Here is a 25,468-nt window from a genome sequence, read left to right on the forward strand (position 1 = left end):
TGTTTCTTGTATGTGTGATACTAGAACATTTATATCTGACAAGAACAAGAGTGGTCTCATTATGGTTCCTTGTGGTACAACTGTAGCGAACATTTGTAGTGGTTAATAAAAAAAATGGGAGAAGAGAGACCGTGAAAAAGGGAAAGAATGAAAGAAATGCAGATCGGACTTTGTATTACGGAAAAGCTATCGGACTTCGTTATTCGAAAAAGCTATTGTTGGGGTGGTCCTTGTGGCGTTTTTGAGCAAAAGTTAAACCAATTTTCACTACAAAAGTTATTGAAAAGAAACAGAGAATAACAGAATGTAACGGACAGAAGGAAGTGGCGTAGACGAGAGATCATCCTTTACCAGATTAACTTATCTTCTTTAGGGCGGCGTCCACGTCTTCAAAAATCTCCTTCATTTCAGCGTGAAAAAATCTGCTCCGAAATCTTGTAATAGTCCAGGGATCACTAATTTATACCAATTAAAATCATCTTGATACTGTATGCAATTTAATTCACTTTGCTACTTCCATCCACCGAATTTCTTAATAATTTCCACAATGTCTACACATTACAATCAGATCAAGATTAGCCATTAAGTTTTTACGTCAGCATCCGATCACGCCTGCCTTAAGCTACGGCTATCAAGAGACAATTGAAACGGAATAAAAAAACAAAAAAAGTTAACAATTTTGGTAGTTTCTCTGCCGTCGAGCGCTCATACCGCTGCGACGAGATATTTTTTATCTGAGGGAACGAGTGTAGCGCGGCGAAATTCAAAGCCCCGCTACACATTCTAGTTTCAGATAACGATCTTTTGTTGCGTACTCTCCATGAGTTTCTTAACGCAACACTTGCATCTTCTTTGCTTTGACGAAAACTATTCAAATGGTTCAAATGGCTCTGAGCACTATGGGACTTAACGTATGAGGTCATCAGTCCCCTAGAACTTAGAACTACTTAAACCATACTAACCTAAGGACATCACACACATCCATGCCCGAGGCAGGAATCGAACCTGCGACCGTAGCAGTTGTGCGGTTCCGGACTGAAGCGCCTAGAACCGCTCGGCCACCGCGGCCGGCGAAAATTATTATCAGAAGATCTGTGATACTATAACATTTAACCTTCTCTAGGACATTGTGAAGAGCACAGTAAAATTCTAGAAGGAAATACACATGAAAACCGCTGAATGTATTCCACAGAAACACAATATTTTTATGGAGACTGATTAACAACCGTAGAGATAGTAATTTAAAGCGCTGTCCAATGAAAATAGTAGGAAGCAAAACCCTGAGCATGTAGCGGCTAAATTTTCCTTCCTGGACGAGAGGTCTCTTGTTTAGATCGTCGTGCTTGCTTAACAAAATTTTTAAGATGACGTCGACAATTACAATTCGAACAATAACTGTATTTCAGCGAGGTAACAAGTTGACATGTAGGAAACTGGAAGAATGTCCGGATTAGCCGAACGGTCTAAGGCGATGCAGTCGTGGACTGTACGGCTGGTCGCGGCGAGGGTTCGAGTCCTCCCTCGGGCATGGGTGTGTGTGTTTGTCCTTAGGATAATTTAAGTTAAGTAGTGTGTAAGCTAAGGGACTGATGACCTTAGCAGTTAATTCCCATAAGATTTCACACACATTTGAACATTTTTGAAGAATGCCCTGGAGTACTGCCCAAAGCATTCGACCGTATGTTTCAGCTGTGGGTCACTACTGATGACTGTGCGTCACACGAGCTATCACTGCTGACCGCGTGAATGCCGTAACACATATTAGATGGGGGCAATCATGTTCCAAGGGTGTCAGCTTTCTCCCACGTCACGGCCGCGTGCAGCCAGCCTCCTGTGGCAGAAGAAGCAATTTGTGGGATGAACGGATCACAGTGGTGTTCAGAGGCTGGGTTCTTGCTTTGCGTCAGTGATGGCCGTTTGCGAGTAAGGCGTTGACCAAAAGAGAACCAAAACGCGCTTCAGCATACAATAATCACTTTCGCCAGAGATGTCCCTAACTGAATATGTAGGGACGGCATTTCGTTTGGGACGCATTACGCAAAGCACTCCTTGCCCAGCTACGACAACACATGAAAATAGCGTGGAAGAATGTCTCCAAATATTCCAAGCTCATTTCTCTCGCCCCTCTCCTCCAGTCAGTCTCTGCATTTGACAAAATTCAAGTAACTGCAACGTACTCGATGTCGAAGTAGCCATGAATTTGTATAAGACCTTAGAATTAACATCTACTCGTAGTTCTGTTTAGTGGTGGGTCAGAAAAACAGTAACAACCTTTAAGTAAAGCTACACCGTTACTATGATTACAACAATGCAATAAATAAAGCGATAATGTCCATCTCTATAGGGCAGCTGCTTCCGTCAAGGGTGGCGTACACTTGCGGGCGGCGCCTCAGTCAAACATCAGCACGAAAATCCCCGTTTTTAATGTATTTCCACTTCGTAATTTCTTGACAGACATACACAAGCGTTACATAGCTGAATTTGAATCGTACAAATCTATTATTCTGGCGCAAAAAATGCCATAGCCTGACTTTTCAAAAATGCCAACGACCATTGCAATTTTTTAGAATGCGTCACATCAATATTATCACAGTTAGATCTTAGTGTACGGTTGGATACATTGTACAAATGAAAATAGGCTGAAGTGAATTTATTCACTGAAACAAAATGCCAGAGTCCAATTTATCAAATAAGTAGCTGTTTAATCAATTTTTGTTGAATCACCAGTGTTATTACTGGTTTGATACTTCCCGCCACGAATTTCTCTCTTGTGCCAATCTTTTCGTCTCAGAGTAGTAATCGCAACCTACTTCCTCAATTATTTGCTGGATGTATTCCCCTCTCTCTCGTCCCCTGCAGTTTTTACCTCTACAGCTCCCTCTAGTACCATGGAAGTTATTCCCTTATGTCTTAACAGATGTCCTACAGCCCTATTCCTTTTTTTCCTTTTTTTTTTTTTTTTGTGTTTTCCACGTATTCCTTGTCGATTCTGCGGGGAATCTCCTCATTCCTTACCTTACCAGTGCACCCAATTTTCAACATTCTTCTGTAACACATCAGATGTAACATATCATCTCAAATGCTTCTGTTCCTTCTTTTCTGGTTTTCTCACAGTCCGTGATTCACTGCCATACAATGCTGTACTCCAAACGTACATCCTCAGAAATTTCTTCCTCACAACTACGGCCTATGTTTGATACTAGTAGACTTCGTTGACCATGAATGCCGCTTTTTCCAGTGCTTGTCCGATTTTTATGTCCTCCTTGCTCCTTCTTTCATTGGCTATTTTGCTGCCTAGGTGGCAGAATTCCATAACTTCGAACACCTCGTGATCCGCAATTCTAATGTTAAGTTCCTCGCTATTCTCTTTTCTGCTACTTCTCATTGCTTTCGTCTTTATTCGATTTACTCTCAATCCATCTTCTGTACTCGTCAGAATGTTCACTGCATTCAATACATCCTATAATTCTTCTTCACTTTCACTGAAGGCATCAATGTCATCAGTGAATCTTATCAATAATATCCTTCCACCTTGAATTTTAATCCCACTCTCGAAACTTTCTTTTATTTTGACATTGCTTCTTGGCTGTATAGCTTCAACAGCAATGGTGAAAGAGTACATCTTTGTCTTATTCAAATACTCACCGCTAAATAAATGCTGATGCAGTTCTCAGAAACCTTGTGTGCAGACAACCAATTGATATCATCACTTTCAATACTGTTACCATATAAGTTCGTTACATACCAGCTCCAAATCCAAAGCCCTGTAGCAGTTAACACAGAGAAATTCTATCACTTGGACCGAGTCGGTGTCGGAATAAGTCAGTATACTGTAGCAAGCCAGCACCTTCCCACGGTTGAGGTAGGCCTACCAAACTAGCGGTTCTCTCCCAAAACAGAACGAAAAACTGGCACTGCAGTCCTTTTCCAATGGGCTACCTCTAGGAAAGATGAAAACTACATCACCGCTGCAAATGGAAAACAATCCCTCCAGCCGCAACCGTGCTGGGCCTCTATACAATATGATCCGTGGTGATGTTAGAGACTTTCAGGAATGATGGAGAAGGTAAGTGTATCAGTTTGAGATAAGGGACCCTGGTCCGGAAACGGCACAGTTGGAAGCTATAAACGAAAATCGTCCTCTGTCAATGGGCCTCTTCTGCAGCAAGCTCTTTGATTTCCATTTTTGGAGAGGTGGTGTCAGAGACCGAAACAAGAAAACATGTCCAGTGAACATGGGTCTAAGGTCTTACTACTGTGAAGTTTTACTACTGTTGAACACATGTCGTATACTGCACATGTATAAATGCTCATAATTCTTAAGGTATGCATTTAGAGCCCATGTTCACTACACAATTTTCTCTTGATTTGGTCCATAATACCTCCGTCAAAAACATGGAAAGCAAAGAGCTCGCAGTAGAAGAGGTTCAAATGGTTCAAATGGCTCTGATCACTATGGGACAACAGCGGAGGTCATCAGTTCCCTAGAACTTAGAAATACTTAAACCTAACTAACCTAAGGACATCACACACATCCATGCCCGAGGCAGGATTCGAACCTGCGACCGTAGCAGTCGCGCGGTTACGGTCTGAAGCGCCTAGAACCGCTCGACCACAACGGCCGGCAGTAGTAGAGGTCCACGCTCAGAGATATCAGAACTATTTTCGCTCATAACTTTCGACTCGGTAGTTTCCGGAGCAGGGTACCTTACTTACATTTACCTTCTACATCATCCCTGAGAGAGTGAAACATAATGACGGAATTCCCGTGTATACTCTCGTAACTATCCTCTTCACGGAAACACAAGTGAGTTCTGCTTAAAAGTAAAAAAGCATCACATTCAAAAGTACACTGTAAGAAAAAAACCGACGCACCACGAAGGAGTTAGGCAAACTGGTCACAAATTGATATTCACACAGGTATCGACGGAAAATGCATAATGCTAAACTCTGGCGGACGATGGGTGAACGTGTGACGCTGCAGCGGAATTTCACCGCGCAGCTAGAAAAGATAGTTTATAGGGGACATGTCGATAACAGGGCATAAAATCTTTGTGAATTTCATTCCGTGTACTCAGTTGGACAGAAACTGTGACACGCAGACAGGTGCAGGAACAATACACACAGATATCAGCAGTCCAGAGAGGACGTGTAGTTGTGCTTAAAGAAACTTGTTGGACTAATCGGCAAAATGAATGGAAGCGATGCCACTGTTCGACGTTGTTGGCAGAATGGGTGAACCACGGCCGAACACAGCGTCAAGAAGGGAGCGGTCGACCTAGAGAGACGACAGAATGATAGCACCGAACACGCGTCATAGAGGCACTCAGATTCATCATTATCATCGAACTTACATGCCACTATCATTACATGCGACTATCATTAACCAACGTAAGGTGGCTCTCAGAAAAGGGGAGTGAGCTCACGGCGCTCTTGCGTCTATTACCATTGACCTCTGAACGACAACAAGCCCTTTGCACTGGTGTCGAGCACATTCGTCTGGAATCCCATTGACTGGAGTAGACATGTCTTCAGTGATGAGTCTCACTTCGAACTGAACCTCGATGAACAGCGATGACATGTCTGGAGCAGGACCTCTTTGGTTGTCATCCGCAGAGCCCTTACCGCACAACTATACGTCGACGATATTCAACGCCCCGTCTTGTTTCCCTTCGTGGCAAACCATTCTGGGTTTACATCTCAGCAAAGTAATGCCCGCCTGCTCACGGCGAGAGTTTCTACTGCTTGTCTTGGTGCTTACCAAACCCTACCTTGGCCAGTAAACGTCGCCGAATCTCTCCACAATTGAGAACGTTTGGAGCTTTATCGGCAGATCTCTGGTCGGCACGAAACCCATAGCCGCGTTGGCTACAGAAGGCCAGAATGGGGCATAACCTTGGCGGAGGTTTTTTTGGTGCATATGTCCCCATGAAGAACTTGGGCGGGTGAAGTATCAGTAACGTTTAAACGGTGTGATGTGGTTCTGAGGTGTTCCAGTTGCCTGGTGAGACTGCGCCTGAAATGGGGCACACCCTGTGGACTGTTGTTTTGGGCACCCCATTCTTCTGAACAGGGTGGTGGCAGCCGTTTGCGACGTGTTGTGTCCTCTGGATAATGCACTACAGCCATTAAAATTGCTACACCAGGAAGAAATGCAGATGATGAACGGGTATTCATTGGACAAATATATTATACTACAACTGACATGTGATTACATTTGCACGCAATTTGGGTGCATAGATCCTGAGAAATCAGTACCCAGAACAACCACCTCTGGCCGTAATAACGGCCTTGATATGCCTGGGCATTGAGTCAAACAGAAATTGAATGGCGCGTACAGGTACAGCTGCCCATGTAGCTTCAACACGATACCACAATTCATCAAGAGCAGTGACTGGCGTGTTGTGACAAGCCAGTTGCTCGGCCACCACTGACCAGACGCTTTCAGTTGGTGAGAGTTCTGGAGAATGTGCTGGCCAGGGCAGCAGTCGAACATTTTTTGTATCCAGAAAAGCCCGTACAGGACCTGCAACATGCGGTCGTGCATTATCCTGCTGAAATGTAGGGTTTCGCAGGGATCGAATGAGGGGTAGAGCCACGGGTCGTAACACAGCTGAAATGTAACGTCCACTGTTCAAACCGCCGTCAGTGAGAACAAGAGGTGACCGAGACGTGTAATCAATGGCACCCCATACCATCACGCTGGGTGATACGCCAATATGGCGATGACGAATACACGCTTAAAATGTGTGTTCACTGCGATGTCGCCAAACACGGATGCGGCCATCACGATGCTGTAAACAGAACCTGGATTCATCCGAAAAAATGACGTTTTGCCATTCGTACATCCAGGTTCGTCGTTGAGTACACCATCGCAGGCTCTCCTGTCTGTGATGCAGCTTCAAGGGTAACCGCAGCCATGGTCTCCGAGCTGATAGTCCATGCTGCTGCAAACGTCGTCGAACTGTTCGTGCAGATGGTTGTTGTCTTTCAAACGTCCCCATCTGTTGACTCAGGGATCGAGACGTGGCACCACGATCTGTTACAGCCATGCGGATAAGATGCCTGTCATCTCGACTGCTAGTGATACGAGGCCGTTGGTATCCATCACGGCGTTCCGTATTTCCCTCCTGAACCCACCGATTCCATATTCTGCTAACAGTCATTGGATCTCGACCAACACGAGCAGCAATGTCGCGATACGATAAACCGCAATCGCGATAGGCTACAATCCGACCTTTATCAACGTCGGAAACCGGCTGGTACGCATTTCTCCTTCTTACACGAGGCATCACAACAACGTTTCACCAGGCAACGCTGGTCAACTGCTGTTTGTGTATGAGAAAGCGGTTGGAAACTTTCCTCATGTAAGCGTGTTGTAGGTGTCGCCACCGGCGCCAACCTTGTTGAATGCTCTTAAAGCTAATCATTTGCATATCACAGCATCTTCTTCCTGTCGGTTAAATTTCGCGTCTGTGGCACGTCATCTTTGTGGTGTAGCAATTTTAATGACCAGTAGTGTATGAACTGGCAGTGCACCCATCGTCTGTTCGATCAACTACATGATCCAGTCACTGTAATGGGACCAACACCTGTGTTTGACGTCAATGTGCAATAATAACTCGCAGACGCGAGATGGCAGCACTAGCAATGAAGGGTATATAAAGCCTGTCGAGGGACGCGGAAACCAGTGTAGTCGTTGACGTAATGCCGAAATGGAGCAGTTTATCTGACGCTCATTAGCGTACGGCCACTGGGTTTCCGGCCAACGGTGGAAGCATTTCCGAAACCCCTAAGTTTCTGAACTATTCGCGTGCCGCTGCTGTTAATGTATACCATGCACAGCAAAATGGCGCTACCCAAAACTGGTGCAGAGACAAATGTAGTGCACAACTGGCCGTAGATGGCAGCAGTGAACAGTGGCTGCGGAGATATGTATGGGCGAATAGACGGGCAATTGTTGAATAATTGACCGCCCATATGAAGGAAGGGGCTGTTGTTATTGTTGTGGTCTTCAGTCCTGAGACTGGTTTGATGCAGCTCTCCATGCTACTCTATCCTGTGCAAGCTCCTTCATCTCCCAGTACCTACTGCAATCTACATCCTTCTGAATCTGTTTAGTGTATTCATCTCTTGGTCTCCCTCTACGATTTTTACCCTCCACGCTGCCCTCCAATGCTAAATTTGTGATCCCTTGATGCCTCAGAACATGTCCTGCCAACCGGTCCCTTCTTCTCGTCAAGTTGTGCCACAAACTCCTCTTCTCCCCAATTCTATTCAGTACCTCCTCATTAGTTATGTGATCACCCATCTAATCTTCAGCATTCTTCCGTAGCACCACATTTCGAAAGCTTCTATTCTCTTCTTGTCCAAACTATTTATCGTCCATGTTTCACTTCCATACATGGCTACACTCCATACAAATACTTTCAGAAACGACTTCCTGACACTTAAATCTATACTCGATGTCCACAAATTTCTCTTATTCAGAAACGCTTTCTTTGCCAGTGCCAGTCTACATTTTATATCTCTTCTACTTCGACCATCATCAGTTATTTTGCTACCCAAATAGCAAAACTCCTTTACTACTTTAAGTGTCTCATTTCCTAATCTAATTCCCTCAGCACCACCCGACTTAATTCGACTACATTCCATTATCCTCGTTTTGCTTTTGTTGATGTTCATCTTATATCCTCCTTTCAAGACACTGTCCATTCCATTCAATTGCTCTTCCAAGTCCTTTGCTGTCTCTGACAGAATTACAATGTCATCGGCGAACCTCAAAGTTTTTATTTCTTCTCCATGGATTTTAATGCCTACTCTGAACTTTTGTTTTGTTTCCTTTACTGCTTGCTCAATATACAGATTGAATAGCATCGGAGAGAGGCTACAACCCTGTCTCACTCCCTTCCCAACCACTGCTTCCCTTTCATGCCCCTCGACTCTTATAACTGCCATCTGGTTTCTGTACAAATTGTAAATAGCCTTTCGCTCCCTGTATTTTACCCCTGCCACCTTCAGAATTTGAAAGAGAGTATTCCAGTCAACATTGTCAAAAGCTTTCTCTAAGTCTACAAATGCTAGAAACGTAGGTTTGCCGTTCCTTAATCTTTCTTCTAAGATAAGTCGTAAGGTCAGTATTGCCTCACGTGTCCAAGTATTTCTACGGGATGCAAACTGATGTTCCCCGAGGTCGGCTTCTACCAGTTTTTCCATTCGTCTGTAAAGAATTCGTGTTAGTATTTTGCAGCTGTGGCTTGTTAAACTGATTGTTCGGTAATTTCCACATCTGTCAACACCTGCTTTCTTTGGGATTGGAATTATTATATTCTTCTTGAAGTATGAGGGTATTTCGCCTGTTTCATACAACGAAGGGGCTACCAACAGTATTTCCTCAACAACTGTGCAGCGAACGTTGCTCCGTATGGGTCACCACAGCAGGCGCCTGGCTCATGCACCCATGCTGACTACTGTTCATTGGCGAAGAAGGCTCGAATTTGAATGCCTTGCCGCAACTGGACGTGCACTGAGAAGCGACAGGTGGCCTTTTCAGACGGATCATGTTTTATGCTCCACCGGACTGAGGGCCGTTGACGTGTATGGTGTGAAACGTCTGTAAGCAAACACACTGCAACAATTGTCGAAATGGAACAGGCCAGAGTCGGAAGTCTATGGTATGAGGAATATTTTCGTGGCATTCTCTGGGTGATCTCATCATTCTGATAGCCGCAATGCATAAAGACAGGTATGCATCTATTCCTGGGGACCAAATCCACCCCTACGTGGAGTTTGTTTTTCCTCGGCACAATGGGATCTAGCAGTAGGACAATGCAACATGTCACCCGGCTCACAGTGCACGTGCGTGGTTCTAAGTGTACCAGGACGAGTTTACGGTACTCCCAGGGTCAACAGACTCGACAAATTCAAACCTAATTGAAAATCCGTTGGACCAGCTCGATCGGGCTCGATCCTCAACCAAGAAACTTAGCGCAGCTGGCCACAGCACTGGGGATGCATGGTTCCAGTCCCCGCCGGCACCTTCCAGAACCTCACTGACTCTTCCCCTCCACATCTCGTAGCAGTCTGTGCTGCAAAAGGTGGTTATTCAGGCTTTTGGTGAGCCCTTAATGTGAGTGAACAGCGTAATATGACAGGAGAAACTGAAGAATTGCACTATTAGGATTATTGCGCTGTGGATTTTTTTTTTAAACAGATTATATTAATAATTTAAGGGGAGTTAGGACGTCAAACGGGACGACTTGGAGCAGGAGAGACACCACAGGAATTTTTAATTTCCACTATCTATACTTTTAAATATAAATTCAGACAACTTTGTCAGAGTGACCAGAAAGGAGACAGGATTTACACTTATAGTGGTGGAAGTCCAAAAATATAAGAAAATAATTTATTTTTTTACATTTGTATTTCACCTTTTTTTCACTTACCATTGGCTGCATTTGTTGCTATAGGTACACTTTTCTTCATAAGTAAGGGAGATTCTTCGATTAATTTTGTACAGCATACAAACCATACGTACAGGTGTATGAAAGTCTAGATTTTTCCAAATCTATTAGAAACTGTGGTGAAAATTGAGACAATTAACTATAAAATTTGAGTTTTTTCTAAACATCAAGTTTAAAATGTAACAGCACATTCATTTTTTCATAAATTAAATAATTTCTAGAGTTTCATACATCTGTAAGTATGGTTTCAATGCTGTACAAAAATCATCGAAGAATCTCTCTTACTTATGAAGAAAGGTGTACCTATAGCAACAAAGGCAGCCCATAGAAGTGAAAAAATGATGAATTTTCACATGTAAAAATAAAATTATTTTGCAATTTTTTGAACTTACACTGCTATGATTGTGAATCCATAATCGCCGACCGGTGTGGCCAAGCGGTTCTAGGCGCTTCAGTCTGGAACCGCGCGACCGCTACGGTCGCAGGTTCGAATCCTGCCTCGGGCATGGATGTGTGTGATGTCCTTAGATTAGTTAGGTTTAAGAAGTTCTTAGTTCTTGGGGACTGATGACCTTAGATGTTAAGTCCCATAGTAAGCATAGCCATTTGAACCATTTTTTGAATCCTTAATCCTTCCTGGTCATGCTGACAAAGTTTTATGAATTTATTCGTAAAAGTATAGACAGTGGAAATTAAAATGTCCTGTGGTGTCTCTCCTGCTCCAAGACGGCCCATTTCACGTCCTACCCCCCCCTTAAGGATTTATGTGATTGAAGGTTAATGTACAAATGAATGTAAGAGAGGGTATGAAGTGTCTTTGTTGTCGGCTAACCTACAATTTATCCAATTATTGGACACATTTTAGCTATATTCGTCACGGACAGTTCCAGCACGGTGCTAATAACCACCTTGTTGTTCTCGTGGAGCTCACAGTGGATGACATAATCTGGTCTGCTGTTTACAGCTGGGGATGTACGCACACCCCATCTTTTCGGACAGCGGCGACTTCCCGGAGGTGGTGAAGCAGAGGGTGGCGGCCAACAGCGAGGCAGAGGGCCGCACCAGGTCGCGGCTGCCCACGCTCTCCCAGGAGGAGATAGACTTCATCAAGGGTGAGTCACCAGCGTCACCAATAGTGATGTATTCTATGCAGAGAGCGACAGACCTTACACTGATCAAAACTATCGAGACACCTATTAGTGGACATTAATGTGAGGTATGTTCACCCTTCGCTTTTATGATGGGGTTGATCTATACTGGGTACACTTCCAGTGGGGTGTATGAATACCTGTGAAGGAATGGCAGTCCTTTCTTCCCCGAGAGCCGAAACCGGAGAAAGTAGTGATGTTGGATGATAGGGTCTGGAGCGAAACCGACGTTCTAACTTACTCTAAATGTGTTCCATTGGGTTGAAGTTGGGACTCTGGGGAGGCCAATCCATTTCAGGAATGTTATTGACCACAAACCATTACTTCACAGATGCTGCTATATGACACAGTGCATTCTCAAAAAAATGGCTCTGAGCACTATGGGACTTAACTGCTGAGGTCATCAGTCCCCTAGAACTTAGAACTACTTAAACCTAACTAACCTAAGGACATCACACACATCCATGCCCGAGGCAGGATTCGAACCTGCGACCGTAGCGGTCGCGCGGTTCCAGACTGTAGCGCCTAGAGCCGCTCGGCCACTCCGACCGGCAGTGCATTCTCGTAATGGTACAAACAATCATCGTTTCCGATCTGTTCCTTTACTGTACTCAGTACACAATGCTGTAAAATGAATACATATTCTTTCGCATTTACCTTTTTGTGAAGCGCAATAAGGGGTCACACCCTAATCACGAAAAACATCCCATACCGTAACACCACCTCCTCCATACCTGACCGTTGGCATAACACATGACGGCAGACATGGATTTAGCAAACCCAGACTCTTCCATCGGCCTGCCACAGGTTGTAGCGTGATACATCACTCGAAATCACTCGTTTCCAGTCATCTGTGGTCCACTGGCGGCGCTCTTTACAGCGCCTCAAGCGTCGTTTTGGACTGACTATAGAAATTTGTGGCTCATGAGGAGGCACTCAACCATTGTAACCCATTATTTTCAACTCCCTACGCACAGCCATTGCGCTAGCTGGGCTGCTGGAACTCAGGAGTGATTCCTTCCGCTGATTTCACTCGGCTCCTCACAACCACCCTGCGCAATACTTGACCGCCCTGGCCGTCAGTACATGCCGTCTGCCTGGTCTTAGTTTGGCTGTGGTTGTTCCTTCGCGTTTTCATTTCACAGCGACAGCCAACTTTGGCAACTGCAGAAGGGCTGAAATGTCCCTGATGGACTTGTCACTCAGGTGACTACCAACAACTAGTCCATTTTCGAAATTACTGAGATCTCCTGGCCGATCAGTCCTTCTGTTATTGCTTCTCTACTGCCAACATAATACTCCCCATCTCCTTTTGTGCTGGCGAGTCCGACTCTGGTGACGCCTGATAATCGACTTCCATTACACAGTAATGTCCGGATACATTTGATTAGGTAGCGTACCTTGCGAAGTCACCAGTGCTCTCTCTCTCCCTCCCTCCCTCCCTCTCTCTCTCTCTCTCTCTCTCTCTCTCTCTCTCTCTCTCTGTGTGTGTGTGTGTGTGCGTGTGTGTGCGTGTGTGTCGCGCCTGACTGCTTAGCCAGTGCCCTCGTGTGAGTGCTTAAACGTGGCTCCTGTATAGAAACGTATTCTCGTCTTGAGTGCTGAGCTGAGCCAGTCTGTCCCTTTGTTTGAAGGAGTGGTTGCCTTATCTGCCCCTCCCATGCTGAAATACGCAATTCAAGTGTCCATTTTCTGTCTCTTTAGTACATATCACGGCACTGCTGCCTTCGCGCACCAGCCGGCCGGTGTGGCCGTGCGGTTGTAGGCGCGGTAGTCTGGAACCGTGTGACCGCTAAGGTCGCAGGTTCGAATCCTGCCTCGGGCATGGATATGTGTGATGTCCTTAGGTTAGTTAGGTTTAATTAGTTCTAAGTTCTAGGGGACTGATGACCACAGATGTTAAGTCCCATAGTTCTCAGAGCCATTTCAACCATTTTCAACCTTCGCGCACCAGAGGTGCGGGAATGTTCTTTTATTAGGGACGCGTGATTTTATGTAGTTTCCTACGATGTTATTGGTCTCAGCACTTTTAAATCTACGCAGCTTTTGCTTGCGTATTCATTTTTTTCCTGAGGGAGGTAGCCCTCTTTGAATAAATGAAAATTACGTGATGTTCGTGTTTTTGCAGTTCTGTGCCTCAGCCTCTAAAAACGAAACCCTTGTGGGACCGCTTTGTTGTCTGTCTCTCTGACTGATAAGATATCTTTTTCTCAGGAACGAGTAGAAATATCAAACTGAAATTTGTCACATACTAAGGTCCATAGTCCCTTGACGGTATAAAACTTTTAAGCTTCTAAGTCAATTTAATCAAAAGATACGTCCATTTATTTAACATATTTTGATACTCGAAAGCTCATTCATCAAAACTATAGGGTACTTCCCGTTGACCTGGAATCACGGATTTTCACAAGAAGCAAGAATTCGCTTAAATAAAGGGAAAAATCCGAAATTGTTAATTTGTAATTATATACCACGAAAAAGTAATTGTTATATCATTTGCTATCCAATTTCGTACCTGAAATTAAAATATTATCGAAAAGTTCGGAATCCCTGGGACCTATAGCTTGCCATTATCAGTGTCGATAACAGCCAAAAATCGTCAGTGCCCTCGATTGCCAGAATGGATAAACTGTCTGTGAACATGATGAAGTTTCTACGGAACCCTCAGTGCGCGAGTGAGCACTTTTTTCACGTAAAATAAAAAGTAATTCTAAATATGATGATATAGTTTCATTCCATGCATTTTGTCTTTAAGAAATCATTTCCGTGTCCACATCGGACGGTCCCTGTAACCGCTGCACCAGGTGGAAGGACCCCTTGTAGCCAGAACACTGGTCACCGGAGGGAATTCCCTGTAACAAAATAATGTTGTATGAGTTATCTTCAATATATTTTCTGTCAGTTTACATAACAGAATTTAAAAAATGTTAAGTTCTGACAAACTGGTGACGTGCTGAAACAAATGTAATTTCCTTCGCCGAAAAGATCTAGGCAAAAGCGTTCACCAAGAATAGACTTCTGAAGCTATCGCAAAATGGCTAAGTACGATGATAGAGAATTCACTTTAGAATGCTGGTATCAAACTGCGATCAACACCTTATGTACCATTATCAAGTTATGTTTTCAACCAGATTGAAAAACAGTTTCGAGGAAAATGCCTTTAAGTTTTGGTGTTTTTTGTTTTCTTTTTTATTTAGTAGTTAAGTTAAACATGCCTCTAACCAGCGATTCTTGGACCACGCAGCAGTCCTTCCAGATGCAAAAGGAGGTCCTCCTCCATCTTCCTCGTGGCTGTGGTTGTCCTGCGGGCCTCTTGGCAGCTTCTGTTATCTGCTGCTCTGCTCCCTCGATATGTTTTTCTTCCACTTTTGTGGCGAAGTTGTAACAGGCAGGTCCGATCTCAAGACCAAGCGTTTTCATAATTTCCATAATGCCTGTTAGACCTTCGATGAAATTTCGTGGTGACTACTTATTTCCCACAGTGAATGATTTTCAGAGACATTTTTTCACAGATTGCCTTGTAACTAGATAACGGAGTTTCTAGCGAACCTGGGGTCCACACTACAATGTTCTCTGGGATGTCTGCTTAGAAATCCCAGAGAACATTTTAAGCCAAAAAAAAACAAAGGTTTTTTGGGATTTTCAAAGAGGACTACCACTTTTATCATTCGACTTTGTTTCACCACGACACAATAATTTACATTTTTCTGGATACAGTGGGAATCAAACAGCCAACCAGTTGCATGTCAAACGTTTGCTGAAACTTTTATCTAGGTTTCCACAGATGTAAACCCGTAACACGTGTTATATATTGTGTGAAAACAGGAACGAAGCCATAATGCTTAGTCAACAGTATCCATGTAAATGCTGTGGAATAGCCATAAGGCTTGGTCAACAGTAAAAAAGACCCATGTAAAATCTAAGGCAGATGTGCATCACACACACACACACACACATACACACACACACACACACGCACGCACGCACGCACGCACGGTGCGCGAGCGCGCATGCACACTTGTCTGCCTTAGATTTTACATGGATCATTTTTACTGTTGACCAAGTCTTATGGCTATGCCACAGCATTTGTGTGGATCTTTTTACTGTTGAATAAGCCTTATGACTTCGTTTCTCTTTTCACACAATGTATAACACTTGCTATAACCTCTTCTGAGGAAGGCAGGTTCATATCTGTGGAAACCTAGGTAAAGGTTTCAATAAACTTTTGACTGTAACTGGTTGGCTATTTGATTCCCGTTGCGTCCATGATTCTACAGTTGCTGACTACTGCCATATTCAAAATTTCATATATAATCATTTTCCCTTCTTTTCTGGACTGTTCCTGTTCATTTGTAAACCTATTTTTCCTTATCTCTAAAGTCCTACACACCTGTTCTGTGAAGTGTTTACCAATCGATTATATCAATATCTACAACTTTTGGATGCATTGAGAATGTCAGTTTCAGATTGCACTAGAAAATGGCTTCAATATAAGAGCTGAAACTGACCCCGAAGTAAAAAGAATCTTTTTAGCAACAGGAGCGGCTAACCATCAAGTGGGGTGTGTCCCAGACCGGGTATCGAATGTGTATTTTCTTCTTTTCCGAACGCTACCTCCAGAGGTTATCCGATGGTGCATGTAGAGGTAGCAACCACTGGGAAACGGTGGAGGAACGAGGCCTACTTAATAATTCACGTATAAAACTGTTGTGAAGGACCGGGAAGAACCTTTACCACATCCTCGAGCACTTCGTGTAGACTACATGAACCTCACGCTTCCGCTGTGACACTTTCTACACCATTTTTTCGCGAGGCAGTGAGGCGAATTATCAGGAAATCTTTCTTCCTGCCACCTATCTGGGAACAGATTGTACATTGACGGAACAAAAATTAGCGTGGTGTAAATGTGTGGAGCAAGCAGGCAACCATGCCGCGAAGACGACTCGTACTTCCTACAGCCAACTGAGCGAGTTTGAAAAGGGTCCGATTGTGGCCTTCCGAGTAGTGGGATGGTCCTTTCGTAGAATTACCACACAAGTTGGACGTGCTGCATCAATTGTGCAACGATGCTGGTATCAGTGTTCACGTGATCATTCCCACACCCATAGACGCAGTTCTGGACGTCCACGCAGCATAAACGTCTGCCAAGATCGTAGTATTGTTAAGGGCAGCAGTGGCAGATCGTACAGCTACGACAGCACAGAAAAACCCTCTTGTCTGTCCAAACCGGTTATTAGCAGTGGGACTGCGGGCACGCAATGTCTTCCACTCAAGCCGCAGCATCCATGTGCACGGCTCGACTGTTACTGTCAGAGGATCACCTGGAAGATGGAACTTTGCGCCATAGTCTCCAACGATGACAGTAGATTCCACTTGCACGCAAGTAATGATCGTTTGCACGTACAACATAGACCTGGTGAGCGTGTCGTAGAGTGCATTCGTCCAAGACAGTTTGGTTCCACCCTAGGTCTTATGGTCTAGTGTGCGATAAGCTACAACTCCCATTCACCTTTGGTGTTTCTAGAGGGAACGCTAACCAGCGCTCGGTACGTGCAGAATGTTATCAGACTCGCTCTTTTGCCGTTCTTGCAACAGGAAGGTGATGTGTTGTTCCAACAGGATAATGCTCGCCCACACACTGTCCGTAATACTTACAGTGCTCTGCAAGACATACAGTAACTTCCTCGGTCAGAACGATGTCTGGACTTGTCTCCAATCGAGCACGTGTCGGATATGATGGGATGAAAAGTGACCCGTGTGACTCGTCAACCAACAACTCTTACAGAACCATGTGAACAGGTCGAGCAGGCGTGGCATGAAGTATCCCAATACAATATTGGCCATTATGTATATTCGACTGTATGCCAGAGTCAGCGCCTGCACTGCCGCTCTGGAGGCTACACAACGTACTAACATGGATGTTGCAGCATGGATCGATACCTGGTGCCTCAGGACCGCTTGAGCTCTTGATGTGTAAATGTAATCATTTCATGCGCTCCATACGCACTGTTGCAACAATAATATTGAGTGGATTTGAAACCTCTAAAAGGGTGCACTAATTTCTTTCCCAGCAGTGTGGGACACAATGGCTACTGCAACAATAGCTTTGAATGAATGGCAGCTTCTTACAGTAGTGGATGCCATCAATGAGACAGATATTTGGGATTCGCCATATCGCTATGTCCGATACACCCTGTAATTTCAAAAGAAGGTTTCTTCACACATAAAAAACTTACGGACTCTATATGTGCTCAATGAGAAACAGCAAAATTTTGTCAATGATGCAGACCTACCGTTCCACCCATCGGCCTTTCGGCACTTCTGCTATTTTACAGGGTGTTGTTCTTTTCCAGAAATAAGAGGCGGGACTGTTAGGTGAAAGGTTACAGATAATCTCAAAGATTAATAAAATTTTCTCGGGCTTCCAGCAGCGTCAGGTGGTTAAGATCCCACGAACTTTCGACCGAGCTCTCACCGGTCATTGTCAAGTGGTAAGACTGACTGCTGTCTCGCCGTGGCCGCGTCGTTATACAGCCGCACTGCTGGCTGTGACGTCACTGGTGCTCTCTTCATCACCATATACGGTAATGTTTTCATCCCGCGTCCGTCGCGCACGTTTTAACATCACGATAGCCGGGTCCCAGGCTGTGCTGGGCTGCAAACCGCCGTCCCTGTTGATGGTGTTTTCAGAGGTTTTTATTTCAATAGCTTCTTTTATGACGCTATTCCAAAATCCCTTCGCCTTCATAACGACAGGTGTCTCATCGAATAGAATTCGGTGTCCATTTTCTAAGGCGTGTTCTGCCACGGCTGATTTTTCTGGATAACGTAGGCGTAAGCACCTCTCGTGTTCCGTCCGGCGTTGCTTCACTGTGCGTTCTGTTTGGCCGACGTAGTAACAGCCACACTGACATGGTATCTCGTACACTCCAGACGTTCTAAGCCTTAGATCGTCTTTCACAGGCCTCATGAGCTGACGAATTTTTGCTGGGGGCCTGAACACCGATGAAATGTTATATCTGTTCAGGAGCCGGCTAATCTTTCCCGACACTGTACCACAGAAAGGCAAAAACACAAGTCTCTTGCTTTCTTCTTCGGTGGTGTTCTCTTCTCTGTTGATGTGTTCCTTGCGTGTCACACCAGATATAGCCTGTGACACATGTCCGTGGCTGTACCCGTTTTCCCGGACGACTTTTCGGAGGTGGCTCAGTTCTTGTGGCAGACTTTCAGCGTCTGAGACGACTTTAGCACGATGGAGGAGGGTATTCAGAACGCCACGTTTTTGTGCCGGATGGTGGTGGCTGAGAGCGTGCAGGTACCGATCTGTGTGTGTCGGTTTCCTGTAGACACTGTGGCTGAGGTGCCCATTGGTTTTCCGTCGAACGAGGACGTCGAGGAAGGGCAATGAGCCACCTCCGAAAAGTCTTCCGGACAAGCTGGAAGCCCGAGAAAATTTTAATAATTCATATCGCCGCGAAACCATGCTTTCATACATAAGCTCAAAGATGTTACGATTTCATCAGGCTGTATTATTGCTCACAGGTACCGCTGATTTCATGGGGCTTAACCACTACTCAACTTCGCTAGCAACATCAGGACTAAAAGGCTCAATCCCATCCAAGGATTACGACACGGGCGTCATCACGTCGGCCATCGAAGGCTACCCGACGGGAGAAGGAATGACGGTAAGTTGACGGCACCGCAACGCGTATTCATGACGACGGAATTACAAATTTAAACTTCCAATGACGCGTTAACGTTAACTACAACAACGTTTGTGAAAACTGCAACACCCAGAAACCGTGATCCAAACGAATCGAGACGCGTAGCCTGTGCAGAACAGTATTCCAGCACTAAGTGGTTAATTCTTGCAGGATCCTCGATCGATCAGCACTTGACTATTGTTCGTCAGTGTGCTGCCCCACCAGTCCGGATTGATTGAGGAAATACAGAATATCCAAAGAAGAGCAGTGCCTTTCGTCACAAATTCGTTCAGCAAGTGCGAAAGTGTGTATGATGCTGATATATCTCTTGAGTTACCGGTACACACTACGAAGGAGGCGTTGTGCATCACGACGTGGTCTGTTGTTAAAATTCTGAGACCACATGTTCCTAGAAGAGTCGAACAATACATTCCTTCCTCTTAGGTATACCTCGCAAAGAACCATGAAGGTAAAATTGGAGAGATTCGAGCTTACACAAAGCTTTATTAACAGTAAATGTACTCACGTATCATTCGCCACTGCTACAACAAATGGGGATGTGACAAATGTACACGGAGTATCCTCCACGACATACTGTAGGATGACTTGCGAACTATAGACGTATATGTATTGTAGAAAGATGTAGAAACACAGTGTACAGATACGCAGAACATGGGTCAGTTTTACCTCAGGTTAAAACAGTCGAAGTGGAGTGTGAAAGCCCAAATACATCATCGACGTTAAAAAGACATAGTTTTACGCTCATATAACTGAAGCCAGTCTACAGAGCGCCCCTTTTAAACCACATTTCAAAGTCCCAAGGAAAAAACTACAGTAGATATGATAACGAAATCGCACCATATGCTAGAATGTCTCAAAGAATTTATTTTATAATCATCAGTACACCTCTACATGTGAACCATTTGCAGCAAGAATAATATCTAGTCTATATTCAGTCTCTTGCCATGTTCTTCGTGACATGCTCCTGTCACTGATGTAGTCACATCAGTGATAACACGTCTTAACATAGTAATATCGCCCGCTTTGGACACACGTACGCGGCCCTCCACAAATCCCAACAAGAAGAAATCCAGTGGGATAACGTCGGAGAACGTGTTGGCCAGGCATTGCGTCCTCCGCGTCCGATACAGAGATTGGGAAATTTCGTATCCAGGAACTGGGAACAGCCGCTGACCAATCCGACGGAGCTCCATTTTGATGAAAGACGATGCTGGACTGCAAGTCTTGTGTCTGAAGGTAAGCAAACTTCTCAAATATGTCCAGATACACTAGTCCATCTACTGTGTTTTCTACAAAGAACGGTCCAACAATCTTGCCATGCACTAGCCCTCACTAGACTTTCAGTTTACGGATATCATGAAAATGATAGCGTGCAGATGTTGCGAGCCCCAAATCCGAACATTATACCAAATAACCGTTCCTGATATATGGAAAGTTGATTCATCTAAGAATAATCATCTATCCAGGAAGCTGGCATTCACATCAGTACGCTGCAGCATATCCCTAGCAAACTGTTGTCGACATAATTTGTCGTTCGACGTCATATGTTGTGTCTTCCACTGTCAGTTCCGAAACACAAGAATGTTTCAGAACATTTGCAGTTTCCAGAAACTTAAGACATCATTCCTTAATTATTTTCTCGTTAGGTGAATCACATCAATACAACGTACGATAATTTCTTCGCGATTTTGTTTCTGCAAACCACACTACTGCACGCATGCGCTGTTGTGGAGTCGCCGTTTTCACTTAATGCTTTCATGCTGCGCTCTGTCGATAATAAACAGACGAAAAAAAATCGCAACGCCAAAAAATAATTAATGTAGAATAATGAAATTTCGGGAATACATTTGTCTAGGTCAGATACTGAAGTGATTACCATTGTAAGATCACAGATAAATGTGTGCACGAGGTAAGCCATTGCAAATGTGTAATGCTGGTACATTAATAACCTTTGTAACGGCCAGAATGTTGAACACAAGCATGCAAACGTGCATCCATTGTCCTGTACAGATGCCGGATGTCAGTTTGTGGGGTGGAGATGCATCCCTGTTGCACTTGGTCGGTCAGTACAGAGACAGTTAACGCTGTTTCAGGATATCTCTGGTTGCCGTCCGAAGATGTCCCATATATGATCGATTGGAGACATATGTGGCGATGGAGCAGGCCAAGGCAACATGTCGACGCTCTACAGAGCATGCTGGGTTACAACAGCGGTATGTGGGCGAGCGTTTGCCTGTTGGAAAGTACTCCTTGCAATGTCGTTCATGAATGGTAGCACAACAGGTCGAATCATCAGTTTGATGTACAAGTTTCAGCCAGGGTGCTTGGGATAACCTGAGGGCACTCCTACCGTCATACGGAATCACACCCTAGACCATAACTTAAGGTGTAGGTCCACAGTGTCTAGCACACAGACATGTTGGTTACAGGCCCTTAACTGGCCTCTTCCTAACCAACAGACGGCCATCACAGACAGCTAGATAGAGCCAGCTTTCATCAGAAAACGCAACAGACCGCCACCCTGCCCTCCAATGAGCTCTCGCTTGACACCATTGATGTCGCAAATGGTGGTGGTTTGGCTTCAGTGGAATACACGCTACAGGGCGCCTAGCTCGGGGCTGTCCTGGAAGTAACCAATTTCTAACAGTTCGTTGTGTCTGGTGTCAACTGCTGCTCAAGATGCAGTCCAATGCTACAGAGCTATACGCTGAACACGTCGGTCTTTCCTCTCGGTAGTACAAAGTGGCCATTAATAATGTACAGTGGCCACATTCCTAACAAATCTCTCATCAGTATCGCAGAAGGAAAATTCAGCTTCTCTTAGTCCTACAACACGATCTCACAAACCAAGTGATGTGTTGATGATGGCGTCTTTGTCGCCTTAAAAGCACTCTTGACTAACATCAACTCAGCCCGCCCAATTTCAAAGGTAACTAACGCTCGCGACCGTTACTGCGTGTATTTAAAGCAAATTTGATTTGAATCTCTGTAGTGGCGCTACTAGCGCTACTCTTATGCGACTAGAGTGAAATATGATTAGACATCATCTTTCGGAAGTAAAAACACGTCTACCAACTTTCGTTTATGTCGCACAACTCCTCCTTGGTGTTGCTATTTTTTTCCTTCGGTGTGGTTGACACGTCTGACGAGGAAACATACATTCTTTGAGCTGCTATACCACACGGTGTAATTTTATTATCATATTTACTGTAGCTTTTTCCCTGTGACTTTGAAAAGTGGGAGGTTTGAATAGAACCCCCTATATTGTACAATTATGTGACACGTTTTTACTCACACATCATGACATTTTTAGAAAACGAAAATATCCGTCATAAAAATCACCACGGATTTTGTAACGGACAACTTGTGACATTCAGCTCGTTGTGTTCGTCTACGAGAACCAGGGCGCCTCAGACAAAGGTGCCCAAGTTGACGACGTGTTAATTGACTTTCGGAAGGCATTCGAAGCAGTTCCGCACTATTGTTCAGTGAACAAAAGGCGAACTTACCGAGTACCGGACGAGATTCGTAACTGGATTCAGCACTCACTGGCAAATAGAACTCTGTTTTAAGGCGTCCAAATGAACTAGTCTAAGGTAATTTCGGGGGTAAACCGATGGTGTGTGCTAGGGCCTTTTCTGTTTTCAGTATACTTACGATTGATCTATCAAAAATGGTTCAAATGGCTCTGAGCACTATGCGACTTAACATCTGTGGTCATCACTCACCTAGAACTTAGAACTACTTAAACCTAACTAACCTAAGGACATCACACACAACCATGCCCGAGGCAGGATTCGAACATGCGACCGCAGCGGTCGCGCGGTTCCAGACTGTAGCGCCTAGAATCGCACGGCGATCCCGGCCGGCACTATTGATCTATCGTTGGATTCTCCATGAAGCTTTTCGCGGACGAAGGCGTTGTCTGTAGCAAGACTGCAACGCCTGAAGACTGTAACGAAATGCGGGAAGACACGCAGACGATCGACATTTGGTGCACAGACTGTTCCTCGATCCTGACTACAAATAAATGTAACGTATTATGTGTAAATAGATAAAGAGATCCGCTACTGTTCGGTTACAGGGCTTATGACACGTCTTTTGAAACTGCCACCACCAAAAAACGGCTGGTATTAACCGACTGGAGCTTGGTGCAGGAAAACCCGGCTGATTTTCGTTAGGAGAATACTAAGGAAAAGTAATTCAAAAATGGCTCTGAGCACTATGGGACTTAACATCTATGGTCATCAGTCCCCTAGAACTTAGAACTACGTAAACCTAACTAACCTAAGGACAGCACACAACACCCAGCCATCACGAGGCAGAGAAAATCCCTGACCCCGCCGGGAATCGAACCCGGGAACCCGCGCGTGGGAAGCGAGAACGCTACCGCACGACCACGAGATGCGGGCAAAAGTAATTCATAAACAAAATATGCGCCTTATGAAAAACTCGTTCGACCGATTGAACAGTGTTATTCATCAGTCCGGCACCCTTACAGCGTTAAACAAGGGCCAACGAAAAACGGTCGGTTTAGACAACGGCATGCTTATTCAAGCGTGAGTACACCATTCGCGAACAGAACCAGAAGTAAACGAGGCCACACGTTGCCGTTTGCGGACTATACATGCAGAATGAAACTGCAATTAAATCCAGACCATTAGCTGCTTACAGGAGTTTTATTTATTTAAACATATAGCTAGGGCCCCCCGTCGGTCAGACCGTTCGCCGGGTGCCAGTCTTTCAACTTCACGTCACTTCGGCCACCTGCAGTCGATGGCGATGATAGGATGATGATGAGGACAGCGCAACACCCAGTCCCTAGGCGGAGAAAAAGCCCGACCCAGCCGGGAATTGAACCCGGGCCTAGAGGATTGACAATCCGTCACCCTGTCCATTCAGCTACACAGTCCAATCCATCCACTCTCAGGGATGATGATGATGATGATGATGATGATGATGGAGAAAACTCAAACATCCAGCCCCGGACAGAGAAAATCCCCATCCCGGCCGGAAATCGAACCCGGGACCCCGTGATCCAGAGGCAGCAGCGCTAGCCACTAGACCACGAGATGCGGACTCGTGTCTTTGAGAAAGACCGTAACTGTTGTGAATTAAAAACACAGGAGAGTAAAATCCCAAGCGTCTGGGGAAAAGCGCTACATGTAAGAAGGATAAAAGAAAGGACCTGCAAAATTACAGACCTATATCCTTGACATCGGTACGCTGGATAATTTGTGAACGAATTCTGAATATAATACCTAGTCTTGAGATAGAAAAGCTTCTGTTCACAAATCATGGAAATGGAAATGAGCGTTTGGCGTCATTGGCCCGGAGGCCCCTTACGGGGCAGGTCCGGCCGCCTAGGTCCATGTCTTATTACATTCGCGACCTGCGCGCCGGATTGGGATGAAGTGATGATGAAGACAACATAACACCCAGTCTTTGAGCGGAGAAAATCCCCGACCCAACCGGGAATCGAATCCGGGCGTAGGACGGCAATCCGTCACGTTGACCACTTTTTTTCTCATTTTTGTTCGTTGTTGATCGTTGTGTTTGGTCGTTGCGGACGTCACATGACATCCTTTGAAGTTCGTATTGTTGGTCTTTCCACTCAGGTTTTTATTTTATTTTGTTTTTTTTCTACAGAGGCCAGCCAGCTCTCTGACCGAACACGCTGAGCTACCGTGCAGGCATCACTCAGCTATCAGGGCGGACTTCACAAATCATAACGGATTCAGAAATCTTCGTTCGTGAGAAATTCAGCTTATCCTTTTTGGAGCGCTATTCTGCGAACTATGGGGGAAGTGGCAACAAAACGACTATTCACGTTGGTGTGTAGAATATATTAGTCTGGCGACATACCATCTGACTTCGGAAAAGCATCGTCCACACAATTCCGAAGACGGCAAGAGCTGACAAGTGCGAGAATTATCGCACAATCAGCTTAACAGCTCATGCATCGAAGCTGCTTACAAGAATAATATACAGAAGAATGGAAAAGAAAATTGAGAATGCGCTAGGTGACGATCAGTTTGGCTGTAGGAAAAGTAAAGGGACGAGAGAGGCAATTCTGACGTTACGGCTAATAATGGAAGCAGGGCTAAAGAAAAATCAAGACACTTTCATAGGA

At 44.8% G+C, this 25,468-nt stretch overlaps 1 protein-coding gene across 1 annotated transcript in view; it reads left to right on the top strand.

Moving 5' to 3' along the window:
• LOC124622454 (myrosinase 1-like) overlaps positions 1-25,468 on the top strand; it is a 98,375-nt gene that overhangs the window by 54,549 nt on the left and 18,358 nt on the right. The window contains exons 7-8 of the mRNA XM_047148156.1: positions 11,428-11,575; positions 19,154-19,296. Coding sequence (XP_047004112.1) covers positions 11,428-11,575; positions 19,154-19,296 — 291 coding nt within the window. The remainder of the gene's footprint in view (positions 1-11,427; positions 11,576-19,153; positions 19,297-25,468) is intronic.

Source organism: Schistocerca americana, chromosome 7, assembly GCF_021461395.2.
Source record: "Schistocerca americana isolate TAMUIC-IGC-003095 chromosome 7, iqSchAmer2.1, whole genome shotgun sequence".
NCBI classification, from domain to species: domain Eukaryota; kingdom Metazoa; phylum Arthropoda; class Insecta; order Orthoptera; family Acrididae; genus Schistocerca; species Schistocerca americana.